This window comes from Lontra canadensis, unplaced genomic scaffold, assembly GCF_010015895.1.
Source record: "Lontra canadensis isolate GAN:19392208 unplaced genomic scaffold, GSC_riverotter_1.0 scaffold1, whole genome shotgun sequence".
NCBI lineage: Eukaryota > Metazoa > Chordata > Mammalia > Carnivora > Mustelidae > Lontra > Lontra canadensis.
In genome coordinates, this window is record NW_022630995.1 from 29,384,095 (window position 1) to 29,399,178 (window position 15,084).

Below are 15,084 nucleotides of genomic sequence, written 5' to 3' on the forward strand. Positions count from 1 at the left end.
GCTCTGCTTGTTGTCTCAAGTGCTCTAGTTAATGGTTGGTAGAATCTGCATTTTCTTCTGCTAGCCAGGACAATCAAACACACAAGACTTGAAGGATCTTGCTTTGGCACCCTTTCTTTCTTTTTTTTCCTTTTATTTTTATTCTTGTTATGTTATGTTAGTCACCATATAGTGGTACATCATTAGTTTTTGATGTAGTGTTCCATGATTCATTGTTTGTGTATAACACCCAGTGCTCCATGCAATACTTGCCCTCCTTAATACCCGTCACAGGGCCAACCCATTCCCCCACCCCCCTCCCCTCTAAAACCCTCTGCTTCTCAGAGTCCAGAGTTCCTCATGGTTCTCCCTTTCAAATGTTTCTTTGTTGTTGTTGTTCTTCTTCTTTCTGTTTTTCTTCTTCTTCCTCTTCCTCTTGTTTCTTCCTTAACCCTTCCCTCTTCCCTCCTCCTTCTTCCTCTTCTCCTCCTCTCTTTCTTCCTTCCATATCCACATTTTCTTTCTTAAGCTCAAAATTCTGAATACTTTAAAATCTAGCATTTCCTCCTTTTGTTCTCTAGATAGCTTATGGCAGTAAGTCAGAAAAAAAGACCTTGACTAGAGTCGCTGGAAGATCAACATGTCTTATTAAGCAAAACCAAAATCAACTTCTTGAGGTCTGACTGCTTAACTGAGGATCCCAGAATATTCCAATTTATTTTAAAAAGAGATAATATTTGTCTGTGTCCCAATTTAGGTTTTGAGCTTCCATGAATCCTTTTAAAAACACAAATTAATAAAAATGCTTTTTTACCTTACTGTACATGGGATATATTAGACCCTTTTCTTCTTCTTTGCCTCTATCTCCACACTTACCTCCCACCTTCCTTCCTTTGTTCCTTCCTTCCTTTGATCCTTCTTTCCATATCTTTCTCTTTATTTTTTATTGTGAATATCAATGATGTTTTCATTTGGTCCATATTTCCACCCCATCTAATACATATTATTGTGTTTTTATTTATACTTGTTAAGAATATGATTCAATTGTGTTTATGTCAATACCTTTTTTTTTTAAATCTAAGAAGTTAAGAAAGTTAAAGGATGAAATCAAGGCTATGAAACAGATAAAGGTCATAGAAATGTAATTGTGGTAAGCCACTCATTTTTTTTTTAAAGATTTTATTTATTTATTTGAGAGAGAGAGAGAGAGAGAACATGAGAAGGGGGAGGGTCAGAGGGAGAAGCAGACTCCCTGCTGAGCAGGGATCCTGATGCAGAACTCGATCCAGGGACTCCAGGATCACGACCTGAGCTGAAGGCAGTTGCTTAACCAACTGAGCCACCCAGGTGCCCTAAGCCACTCATTATTAATTAAAAAGTAGTCATGTTGAAATTAGAATATTCCTCCCGTAGATGATTAGGAATCTCAGAAAACCATGTTATACATACCTATACCAGGGTCTTGTTTTAACCCATTTGGGGACAGACTGACTTATTGTATTCTCTCAATTTAGTTAAAATATACAATAATGGAAATTTATTTCACCAACCATGGACAAGGCACTTTGGAGAGGAAAAAAACAAAAAAACCCCACACACAAAACAATAGTATGTGTTTGTTTGTTTGCTTTCATTAATCTTTAAATCTAGTTATGGAAAAATATACTATACATAAAGTACAATACAAGTTAAAAATCAGAAGTAAACAAAGATACTATAGGGGAATTAGTTCAATTACATGACTGGTTTCATACTTTTTCAGAAGCAAAATATTTTCTACAGTGAATATAAATTATAAAAGAAACTTTTTAGGGTTGCCTGGGTGGTTCAGTCGGTTAAGGGTCTGTCTTTGGCTCAGGTCATGATCCCAGGATCCTGGGATAGAGGTCTATGTCAGGCTCTCAGCTCAGCAGGAGCCTGCTTCTCCCTCTCCCTCTGCCTGCTGCTCCCCCTGCTTGTGTGCGCATGATCCTTGTCTCCTCTGTCAAATAAATAAATATTCGGATAAAAAACCAAAACTATTATATATGTATTTTTTCACTTCACTGTTTGTCTTCATGTTTTTCTTTTGTACTGTTAGTTTACCTTGAAAGTTCTCTGTGATTTTTCACCAGTAGGCCCTGCAAGCTTGGCCTGTAACTGTTGAGTGTGCAACTGTCACATTTCATTCTCATGTGTGTGGATGGGAAGTGTGACATCTTACTGCTTCCAGACAAACACATGTACATTCTAAGTGATGATGAGGATATCACTAGAACATTCCAATATCAGCTTCATAAGCCCTAATCCTCCCTGGAGAGGCATGAATTTATCTGTTTATTTATTTTTAGAAGTTACGGAGTTCTAAACATAAGCAGACTCTGACCTGTCAGCATCGCTTCTTCTTTATATGCACAGATGAGCAGTGGTTCAAACAGTGGTAGCTCTTCTAGAGATAGACGTTTAACTAACCTCATGTTTTCCATCCTGTTTCATCCCCATTCATCCTAATTACAGTGTTTTTGAAGTGTCTTGGGTGGGAATAATAGCTCCCACAGTCAAGTTTCCATTTTCTCTGAGAAACAAACAGAGTTTTGGAGGGGAGGGGGTTGAGGGGTTGGGTAAGCCTGGTGGTGGGTAGTAAGGAGGGCACCTATTGCATGGAGCACTGGGTGTGTTGCATAAACAATGAATTTTGGAACACTGAAAAAAATTAAATTAAAAATAAATGGAGATTAAAAAGACAAAAATTTTCCATTTTCTGAGCCTCTTCTGAAATGTGGCTTCCTGAAATGTTGGCCTATTTTCACCTGTTCTTTGTCTTTCAAAGACAGTACAAATTCTGACATGCTAATTGGCTGCTCAAATCCACTTCCTCTCTGTTTTTAACACTGATGTGGATTTTGTAGTTTTTGAAATCCCAACTGATACTTCAATGGAATTTTATAAAAGTGGAGTGGAGAAAACCTGTGCTCAGGCTTGCATTCTCCCATACAAAGTTTTAAATGGGAAATTAATAACAGAAATATTAGTATTTCATAATATTGGTAACATGACCTAATAATGTTTGATATTAATGTTACTAATATTTAATAACATTGATGATATTAGTATATGATACAAGTAATAATTATAATATACAAACATACACAAATATACATACATAATTATTTTCTTTACTACTTAATTAACATAAATATTTTCTTTACTACTTAATATTTCTTCGGCATTAGTGTATCTTGGTGCTTGAAATATATTTTGTATATTTAAATCTATTACTAATATATAAATAATGTAGTATTTACTCTCGCTTTCAAATAATAAATAAATAAATTTTTAAAAAATAGAGGTGGGGGGCACCTGGGTGGCTTAGTAGGTTTCTGCCCAATTTCTGCTCAGATCACAGTCTTAGAGGCTGAGCCCCATGTTGGGCTCTGTGCTGTGCAGGGAATCTGCTTGAGACGCTCTTTTTCTCTGTGTCCCTCTGCCCCTAGCGCCCCTTCAAATAATAAATAAATAAACCTTTAATATGTAAATAATGTAGTATATAACATATAGCCAGACAAATATATCTTTAATAATGAGAATGGGATCAGTTTCTCAAAATGCTAAATTCAGTTATATTCCTAGTGACTTTTTCAAAGAACAACAAATGGTATAGTCTCAAAACTATATTATTTAAGGTAAAAGAAAATCCTACTCGGTTATGTAGTTTCTTTTTATATTACTTAAATTGATTTATTTTTTATTTTTTCAATGGTTGCTATTTTGGGGGGGCCACAGGAGTTTTACTTGAGAAATGAAACAGTTGCACTTCAGATAGATAAGGTTTAGAATATGTATATTCTTCTGATTACTCCGTCATTAGTGGTTGCCAGGTCATAATCTGTGTGTCGAAATATTTTATTTTATTGCTACTGTGTCAGCTCAGAATATTTTTCTCAGCACCTATGAAGTCATATTTCTATTCACATCTACCATTCATTAAAGTGTAGCTTCTTTCACTTTATGAACTTGCGGTGTTTTGAAGGGAAAGCAGGAAACTGGAAAATTGTCAGTTGGAAGTGTCACTGCAGTAGAAGCTCTCCCTGATTTTGACCACCAGAGATTAGTCCAGTTTTAAAATGAACCACTTGCAGTTTTTCTCCACTTTTGGACACTCTAATGTTTAATCATCTTCCTCATGCACAATTGATATCTTCCAGCAAACACACCATCTACCCATTTATGGCAGTGCTAAGTGATATATAGAACGCATTTTGTACCATATAACCTTGAAATTGTCAACTAACAAGCTTGTATTTTAATCAATTTTCACTCAGATTAGCATTTGAACATATGCTATTTAAGTATTAAGTGACAGGGAAATGAATACCAAATTGCCTTATTTTGTACATGATTTTAGTGTTCCACTAAAATTTCAGAGTCTAGTCAAGTATCCCCAAGTGTCAAGCTCAAAACATATGTCATTAACATTTAATAATATATTGCTTCTGCTTTTCATGATACATCCAGGCACGTAGAGTAATGAATTTATTTGTGCTTAGGATGTATTCCTTATCTTCAGGCTGCACATTTTGTTTCTATTATTATGACTTGTGTGATGCATTTATCTTTTAAAATATCACTAAATATGATTATTGGCTACTTTGACATCAATTGAATTTTAATATTTAGTGGTTTGAATTTGAAACAAAATGGATTTGAATATAGATCCAAATTTTTTAAAATTATTTTTTGTGTTTAATTTTTTAAAAAAACTTTTCCATACAATGTTTAATTTTCATGGCTTTGAAATTTCTTTATTTCAAAATGTAGGATAAAAAATGTTGCAAATATTTTCATTAGGAAGAATTTAAGATCAGGTTAAAATAATTTTAATAATCTCAACATTATATTTAGTGATTAGATAATAAAGCCACCAATTATAACAAGTTGTAATGTTCACATTTTTTGTACTTCTTTATTTTATTTTTTCAGTGTTCCAAAATTCACTGTTTATGTAGCACACTCAGTGATCTCTGCAATACTTGCCCTCCATAATACCCCCACCAGGCTCATACAACCCCTACCCTCAATTTGTTTCTCAGAGTCCATGGTCTTTCATGGGTTGTCTCCCACTCTGATTTCCCCCATCTCACTTCTCCTCTCCATCTCCCAATGTCCTCTGTGTTATTCCTTATGCTCCACAAGTAAGTGAAACCATATGGTAATTGACTCTCTCTGCTTGACTTATTTCACTCAGCATAATCTCTTACAGTCCCATCCATGTTGCTACAAAAATTGGGTATTCATCCTTTCTGATGGAGGTATAATACTCCATTGTATATATGGACCATATCTTAAGATTCACATTTTAAAATAACCCCCAAAATATGCAGGAATTCTGAAGGAAGTGTTACTAAAGCTGCAATAATGTTTCTTCAATAATGTTTTAATTGCCATTTTTTCAAGAGTTCATTAATGGGTTTTTTTTTTTCTCCAGTAGCATTTTTTATGAGGTCCAGATTGTTGTTATTGTTCCTTATTTAAGCATGTATTTTATACCAAATGGTAGTATTTCTTCTTCAGGCATCAAAACTGTCAATGACAATGAAAATAACAAAAAGATTACCTATGATGAATACTTGCTATGTTTAAAATGTTTTGCTTTCTGCTTTGTGTACATCATCTCATTTAATTATCTAATGGATCTATGTATTACTGTGACTTTTGTAAAGGAGAAGACACAGGGATTAAAAAGAAGAGCACTAACATTTTCTGTTCAGAGCAACGTAGCTTTCTTGGCCAGAGCTGGGATTTCTGTCCAAGCCTGACTGACTCCAAAGTGATTTCTTTAGTGTTTCATGGTATCCTAGACTTGCTTGATTTATAAATATTTTTTTAAAAAATATTTTTATTATATAAGTATTATTCTGAACCTGGTATCATAAAAAGTTGATTTGATATGTGTCTCAAATAATCCTGATAATACTAGCTATTATAACTGGGCAAGATGGAGCAGTTATCTTTTAAATAAGCTCTGAAATTTACTCATCACAGCCATCACAAAGATTAGGTGTTAATATAATTCTAGCTGTGAGTATAGCTATAATGGTAGAAAAAGTCAAATTTGAACACAGTTGTTCTCAAACCTGAGTTTTTAACTCCTGCATATTCTGTCTCCAAAATATGATGCCTTATCCACTGTTACAAACCCAACCCGTGTGTTTTTTATTCATTCACAGCTCCTCAGAGCTTTTCTGCGTTATGAAAATGTCATCTTTGCTATTTGTTCTCATTATCACTAAAATAAATAAATTACATAATATAGTAATGGGAAACAGATACTTATAGCATTGTGAATGTTTCAGTGTCAAATAGAGAAATGTAGAGTTTATTTTTGTTTTAGAATTAGATTCATGATTAACAGTATTATGGTAGGTCAATTTTCTAAAGCTATAAAATATATTGCATATATGAGGTTTTTTTCTGCATGGGCTTTGTAATTTATGTCTTACAAAGTAAACTATAATCTAAAAACACATTAGGATTGAATACCTCTTTGATTTCTGTAAACTAAGATTATTTTTATTGCATATCAGTCTTTCAGGGTTTGCCTTGAGGAGACAAATTGATCTTTCTTTATTATATTTTTTTCTCAAAAACTCATTTATTATTTTACTCAGATGTCCCCTGGACTCCATCCTGGATCCACTCTGATTCCAATGAATAACATTTCTCTGCCCCATGGAGAAGAGGATTATGGGTATCAGTGTTTGGAGGGCAAAGATTGTGCCAGCTTCTTCTGTTGCTTCGAAGACTGCAGAACAGGGTCATGGAGGGAAGGAAGGATACACATACGCATTGCTAAAATTGACTCCTATTCTCGAATATTTTTCCCAACAGCTTTTGCCCTGTTCAATCTGGTTTATTGGGTTGGCTATCTTTACTTATAAGTTCTATTTACCAGGCAAAAATCGTAAGAAGTTTAACTAAAGCCAATATAATCTATTGCATTTCAGTAATATGAAGTTTAAATTTAAAATGCAGAGAAACCAATGGTTAAAATGTAAAAGCATTGTAACTATTCTACCGACTCATAGGTAAATAAAGCAGGAGCTTTCATTTTAATTCACTTAAATATATGTAAAAGAGATTAGTTGCAGAATTAAGTATAGTAAAATATTATTATATATTTTTACTTTAATCTTATTTATTTTATTTGTATCCCATTAGGATTTTGAATTCATAAGTTCTATGATTCATATTTTAAAGATGGAATAATTTAATAACTTTAATAATATTTTATTTAAATATAATCTATCATTGTTTGTAATGGGAACTTAACCTCCTGTCTAATGTTATGTAGTAATTTTTTCCTTAGAAAATGTTGTTATTTTGATTTTTTTTCTTAGTTTTTATTTGTATGCCCTGTTTGGAATAGAGCTAATTAAAACCATAAAGCCAAGATTTCCTGGCATTTATATCCAGATATTTTACTCCCAAGAACAAATTAAATTAGAATAAAAGACCAATTATTACCTTATTAAAAGGCCAATTTTTATCTGTATTTTAATCAAATCCATTTCCTGACACAATATTAAATAGTATTGTAGTTTCTTCAGTTTTGGTGATTTATAAAGTAGGATGAAAACCACCAAAGTAACTTATATTTTAAATATAGTTGAAAAAGAAGTTACATTTAACCATTTTATTCTCTGACTCACAGTATTTATGAAGTATGAAGAAGTTAACACTGAAATGTTTAGACCTACCAACACTGAAATTAAATACAGAAAGAATTGATTTTTTCTTTTTGCTCTACAAAAGTATTATGTTTCCTAAATTGAAAAAAAAAATGAAGAACAGTGCTTGTATTCACTCATTGTGGGAAAAGAATTATTATCTAGCAAATTGAGTAACAGTTCATATTGAGGATATGGTCTTAAATATGCACTATTAATAATTGCCAGACTAAACGCATCCTAGAAATACAGTTTTAGGTGTGTGTCACATGTTGTCTTTGCCAGCTCCTACACTGTCAGTTTTATATCTATGTTATAAATTGTTATGATGTTCTCTTAAAAAAAAAAAATGAAAGCAGGCTCAAAGATCACATTAAAAGTGGAGTTCTGTTCAAGGTCCCTCTGAGGAACATGAGTGCCGCAGCTTTCTACACTCTTAGAGACAGGAGCAGAGAAAGGCACACTGTTGTGTAAAGCCTATTGTTTGGTAGTTTCCCAAATGCTTCTCTCGTTAAGAGGAGAGTTAAATTTAGACTTTAATCACTACATTCCTGTAAATAGTTAAGCACATCCGTTGTTTATAAGAACTCCACATTCATTCACCACCACCTAATTTTTTGGGAAATCACCAACATGATCTTGGAGATAACCTTTAAAAATTGTTTCCATTGCCAAGAGCAAGTATGAGGATAAGGAGTTTTGTGTTCAAACTTATCTTATGGTATGTGAGCTAGCTTATGAGCTAGCACCTGTGCATTTGATATTAGTTTTTAATGCAGTAATCCCCCACATGATTAGTGAATACATGAATGAGGCTCTGGTATGGTTATGCTTATCTTTATAGAATATATAGGGTTTTTTAAAAATCTAAATACATTTCATTGTGCATTCCTCAGCTATGTCAGTTTTTTTTTTACTTTGGTTATAAACTTCTGAAAAAAATGTAAGCATGAATTGAGTGATAATGCCCCAATATCCACCGACACTACTTTTTTTGAATGGAGAGCCAAATCAAACTTTGGCCATGTATATATTCACTTAGAAATTATTCATGCATTCATTTTTATAACTGAGTATTGATGGATATTCATAATGTGAAGATTCCTTTATGGATAAATGGAAAATGAAGTATTCATGAAGAATAAAACACTTCACTAAAATGTATTATGGCTATTTCCATGTTCTAAGCTATAACCTGTTCACTTTCATGCAGGAAATTTTAATTCTGGGATTCTTCAACTAAGCATGACCGTATTTTAAAATACTTTAAAATGCTTAATATAAATAGCTTTGATTTTCTCATTGGTGTTCCATTAACTTGGCTTTAAATGTTGGCAATATTACCAAGTGGAAATAAAATTAATAAAAATATGAAAGATGCTTTACTACATACATTCATTGTATAGATCATCAAAACAAGCACTTTGTTTACAAAGCAAGTGAAATTTTAAACAGCTTTATTTAAATATGTAGGTCAGAAAGAAAGGGATACAAATCTTAGTATTTCTAAAAATGAGAATAAAAAGGTGATGATACAGATAGACTGTTTATAAGAAATCAAATCGAACTTATTTTTAAAGGGAATGCAGTCTAATTCCTGTCCCTCTCTTCTTTCAAGAAGTTTTACCATGTTAAGAAACAACTTTCTAAAAAATCCTCCTTTCAGAGTTTTATCTGAATTTATTGGACCCACTGGAATTTGTGCTTCTTAGCTGCTTTAAGTGGTTTCAACACTTACAGACCAAAGAAGTGGATATACAGGATAGGAAAGATAAATGGAGCAGAAGGATTTAGAATCATCTGGGAAAATGTTAATTTATAGATCAATCCTTTAAATATGTGACCAGGATCTACAAGTTCTGACAAGGGAAATTGTGACTGGAACAATTTTATTCTCTTGAGTTTACAATTGCACGATAATATTTTATTTATTCTTGAATTGCATAGAAAAACTTAGGCACACTTGAAATTAATTCCTAAAATGCCAAGTAGTTTCTGAGGGGGAAAAAAGGAAAAATATACAGGCATACAGACAAAAAAGAAAGCAAGCAAAAGAAAAGGGGGGGAAAAAAAAGAACTTAGCCTCCCTGAGAATTTGGTAGAGAAAGGACAAATTCCTCAGTAAATCTAACTAAGTATGAAGATTTATTGAAATAGAAATCAATTTATTGGAAGATTTTTAAGTTAAAGACATAGCTTTCTTTAAGGACTTACTAAAACTGATCAACTATAGGCTAAAACACAGTAAATGTGTGTAACTATACACTCACCAGGTTGTTTTTTCCTTTAGTGTTCCCATATCTGACATTAATTTATAGTCTTAGAATATGCTACAATTTTGCTGAATTGAGGGTTGCATGTTTGCCAATGATGTAGCATCAAAAAGAATGATTGATAGTACTCCCACATCAAAAGACCCATATTTGTAAAACGTGAAATTGTATTCCAAGTCAATATGTTTTGTTTTGTTTTAAAAGATTTTATGTATTCATTTGAGAGAGAGAGAGCAAGTGAGAGAGAGAGCACAAATGGAGGGAGGGGCTGAGGGAGAGGGAGAAGCAGACTAGCCACTGAGCAGGGACCCTGAGAAGGGGTAGATCCTGAGACACCAGATCATGACCTGAGCTGAAAGCTAATGCTTAAGGTGCCCTCGCCCAAGTCAATATGTTACAACAAAATGCATCTCGTACTTTGGTTACACAAAAGGAGATTTGGATAGGATCCTTTGCTCAAGTAAAATTTAGATTAATAAACAATAATTGAATAAGCACCTAATAAATGAATAAGCACATATATAAAATTATCAAACTACTATACCAGGGCCCATTTGCACTTGGAAAATTTCCTGTAGCAAGATCCCACATTCTCAATTATTTCCTTGATCTTACTTACCACTAGAATTGAAGTGATTCAGTGGATATCTAATGAGTTAACGTTTGTCCCACCAAAAACATTTTTGAAGATAATTTCTGACCAAGGTATTTTTCTTTACATCATCAAATTTACTTCTCACTGTCTTTCTACATGAAGACCAGAGATCCTTGGTGCTATGTTTCTATTGGTCATTGTTATTCACAATTATGAAGCCCTTGACAAGCCACTGTAAAGTCGCAGAAACCATTACCAAGGCACTATCAAAAACACTCCAAATGGGGGTGCCTGGGTGGCACAGTGGGTTAAGCATCCTACTCTTAGTTTCAGCTCAGATTGTGATCTCCACTTTCTGAGTGGGACTCAGTGCTTGGTGTGGAGTCTTCTTCTTTCCCTCTTTGCCCTTCCTTTTCTCTCTCTCTCAAAATGGATATATAAATCTTTAAAAGAAAAAAAAAAGATTCCAAATGGAGTTTCCAAACACTATTGATCATATTACTCTAGTAAATATAATGTTAGTTCTGCCTTTATTTTTCTTTGCATTTTGAAAAAAAAATAACCTAATACAAAATATTTATGCAGCACTTTCTATGGATAGAGTACAGCAGGGGATATATAAAGATGAACTGTCAAGAAACCTATAGTGAGAGGATTAGTTATACAATCTATGGGAGGGAGGCTAACTCTGGGAAAGTTTCTACAGATGGAAGCCTGAAAATTCAATATGTCACCAGGTGAGGTTAAGTAGAGATCACACTTCCAGTTGAATAAACAGCTTGAATAAAGAAACAGGAGAATGGGCACAAATAAAATTTCCATTTTAATTGAAAGTTAAGATGGATACAGAGGCAATTAAAGATGAGACAAATAAAGATAGGTCAGGCCCTATGGTAAAGAGGCAAGAATACAAACCACAGGGGGCTGGGTGATATTCTAAATTCATGGAGAGTTCAGAAACTATTTAAGTAGAAAAGAGACATTATGAATACTGCATAACTTTCCTCTTATTTGTGTGTGATGTTTGAAGTAAGAAAAAGCAAAGCCAGTTGGGAAGTAACTATAAAATAGGAGATGAGGGGGGAAGAAGGTTAGAACTGTGGTGATAGAAGAAAAATGAATAATCTCCTGAAATAAAAATCATCAATCAGGTCTTTCCAGATTATTATTATTAATTATTATTATTATTATTATTAAAATGTTTCTCATTAAAAGGACTTTCTTATCAAATAATTTTCTTTCTTTCTAACTGAGAAAGAAAAAAAAATAATGTATTTGGAGAAAGGAGGGAGAAAAACTGGCAAAAGAATTAGGCTGCTGTAGGACCAGAAAAATCCAGGAAGTTGACTTAGAGTCTCAATTTCTGAAATATTTGTCTCAAAATATATAAATAAATTTTTACTTGTGGACCATAAAATGTACCTGGATCATGAATAGTTTGAATCTGTGAATAGATGAGATTAAGCCTATGAAAACTGTAAGGCAGTTAAATACAAAGGTCTAATTTAACAGAATTTAAAGATAAGGCTGACCTAAATGGAAATAGTTTGGATCTTGATAAGTCACTGTAATAACAGCTATTTGCTTCTATTAAGTATATCCAGTCACTTCATATAATAAAGTCTTATGGCTTGTGATTGTAATGGCTTCTGTTGTCTGCTTCTGCCTTATCATTTTGGGGAACATTTTGTGAGTATGTGGCAAAGGTATCTCGACTTTTCAAAGTATTCTGTATTTTCATGATTCTAAGTACAAAATAAAGTCAATAACTTGTAATGAAAAAAAAAAGCGTTACATTCTCTTAAATGTGTTTTTTTTAATAGTTTTCCTACAGATATGTCCCTTTATTGTTTCATAGTATATAATCATGACTTTAGCATTGAAGTTAGTTTCTGATCAATGTTGTTTCACATTTTTTCAATGAAGTAAATAAATGTAAGGTTTCTCTTTGATAGATCTGAAAACGAACTGAACTATAAAAAGGTAGGTAAAGATAGTTCGTATTTATGCATGATTTTCACTACAAAGACTATGAATTTCTGCATTATTCTAACAACCTGTGATTTCATCCTACTCTGAACTGCCAGATACTCTTCCCCAAGTGAGTCAATGAGAGCAATATTTATTCAATGGATAATACAGGCCCTTCCAAATACTCCATGCCACGAAAGGGTCTTATTTCGTTTGAGGAAATAGTGACAGAGAATTAAAAGCCAGAAAATCAACAGAGTCTTTTCTGCTTCACCCTTGCAGTTCTGTTTTCTGCCACCGTGGCAGAGGACTTAAAAAAAAGGTTACGAGTTTTCCTTCAAGTCCAATACTGTTTCTATAAAATACTAAAGATGATGAATATTTAATGTTTATTGAGCACCTGCCATTGTCTGGAACTTTAAGCATTTTATATTAATAATGCAGTATTCAGAGCAAAGAGCTCTATTTAACAGATGGGGAAACCAAGGCTCAGTATATTAGAATCATTCTCTAAGCTCATATGACTGTAACCTGAAGTTAAATTTAGAGACACTTATCTTTCAATTACTACTCTAATGACAAAATGATTGTTCATATTCTAACACTTAACAGATTTCCTTCACAAAAGAGAAATTTAGACCTAAAACACAACCTACTCAGTTCTGTTTAAAACACAAAAATATTCTTTTAGTAAGAGCATGATCTCTACCAGCTAATTTCAAATGTGGACTTCATTTTAGTTGAAATGTTTTAAATATGTACTAAAAGTGTTCTGGAAAATTCTCCTGCCATCCAATCAAATATAATACAGCCTGTTGACTTCCTAGAAAAGGAGTTGGCACACTGTGGCTACAACATTAGTGATTTGAACACAGCCAGTCACATTCATGTATGTATTATCTGTGGTTTCTTTTGCACTATAATAGAACGGTTGAGTAGGTGCAACAAAAATCAAATGGCCCATAAAGGTTAAATATTTTTCTCTGGCACTTTGGAGAGAAAGTTTGCCAACTTATATTTGGGATAACTTATTTGTGACATTTAGAAAAGTGTCACAGGTTTAAAAATTCATTTTATTAATTTTTTATTTTAATTTTTAAAAAGATTTTATTTATTTATTTATTTATTTGAGAGAGAAAGCAAAAGCTGGCGGGGGGCAGAGGGAGAGGCAGGCTCCCCACAGAGCATGGAGCCAGACTTGGGGCTGGATTCCAGGACCCTGGGATCATGACCCTAGCCAAAGGCAGATGCTTAACTCATTGTGCCACCCAAGTGCCCCTTTTTAAATTTTAATTTAAAAGGAAAAGATCTTAGTTAAAAAGAGTTTTATGTGAAATAATGCACTAAATTACTCTTCACTGTACTTTATAGTTTCAGCCCCTCTCAAAGAGACATTAACTGAGGCTAGTTCTCTTATGTAGAATTTGTTAAAAAAAAATATTGTTAATATGTTTTATTAACGAAAATACACACTTCCTCAAAATTATTTTAATGTTATTTGAAGTAGATAAAGTAGATTAATCTAGAGAGAAGATTGCTGTTGCCACTAAAATTGACACAAGATGCTTTAAGTAAAAGAAAATGATAAATGCAAATATTAAAGCAATTTTAATATTTTCCCGCTTGAGAAAACAAGTATGTTTCCTCATTAAAATTGTTTGTGTCTAAACAAAATCTTGCTTTTAACATTTTTCACAGTATTAAAATCGAAGCATTCTTTTCTGAATAATTTCACTGGATTAAATATTTAATTTACCTTGCACATTACTCATGTATTTTCCCTCTGCATTTCAGGATGTGCACTTCAATTATTAAAATTTACATTTCAAATAGTCACCAAAAGTAGTTTGTTAAAAATTGTACACTCTGAATAAAATAGGAACACTTCTTTAAGATAATACTATATAAGAAGTATCTTAGTCATGATATACTCATCATTTAGCATAAATCAAATTTCTGAAAATTGACTCAAGTATACTTGAATATTTATATTTATATATATAGTAAATATAAATATTCAAGTATACTTGAATATACTTTATATATATATTATAAATATATATTTATATTCAAACTAAGATTTAGACTTAACTATTTTTAGCTTCTAACCTTCAAATTATTGTGCTAACATTTCAATTCTTCATTCTTACTTGTCTTTTTAAAAGATTACACTCATAATAAAAATTTTGAAAACCTCCTTTTGCATTGATATAAATAATATTAATATACTGTTTTACTACACAAGTATTTTTATATTAATGATCTTAGCTGACCATTAACAAAATCTATGGGAAATGAGAGACCAATAGTAAGCACTCCATTTTACAAATAAAGACAACAGTGAATGAGACAGTAGGGGAGACCTAGTAAACATCTTACATTAAGGTCAAAGCTTTTTCTTATAAATTCTTGTTTCAAGTGTAAACTCTGGATATTAAGGCATGTTATAAAAGAATTTGAACCATTTGTACAGCATGCATAATCCCTCTCATCTTCCTTAAGTCTGGCCCCCTTTTTGTAAGAAAATGTATTTTCACCTCAGTGTTTCTGATGTGTTTTC

At 32.7% G+C, this 15,084-nt stretch overlaps 1 protein-coding gene across 2 annotated transcripts in view; it reads left to right on the top strand.

The window, feature by feature from the left end:
• Window positions 1-7,791, top strand: part of GABRG1 (gamma-aminobutyric acid type A receptor subunit gamma1) — a 67,388-nt gene extending 59,597 nt beyond the window's left edge. For both annotated transcript variants that reach the window (XM_032852481.1, XM_032852471.1), the window contains exon 9: window positions 6,627-7,791. In XM_032852481.1, coding sequence (XP_032708372.1) covers window positions 6,627-6,896 — 270 coding nt within the window. In that variant the 3' untranslated portion in view covers window positions 6,897-7,791. The remainder of the gene's footprint in view (window positions 1-6,626) is intronic.
• The last annotated feature ends 7,293 nt before the right edge of the window (window positions 7,792-15,084 follow it).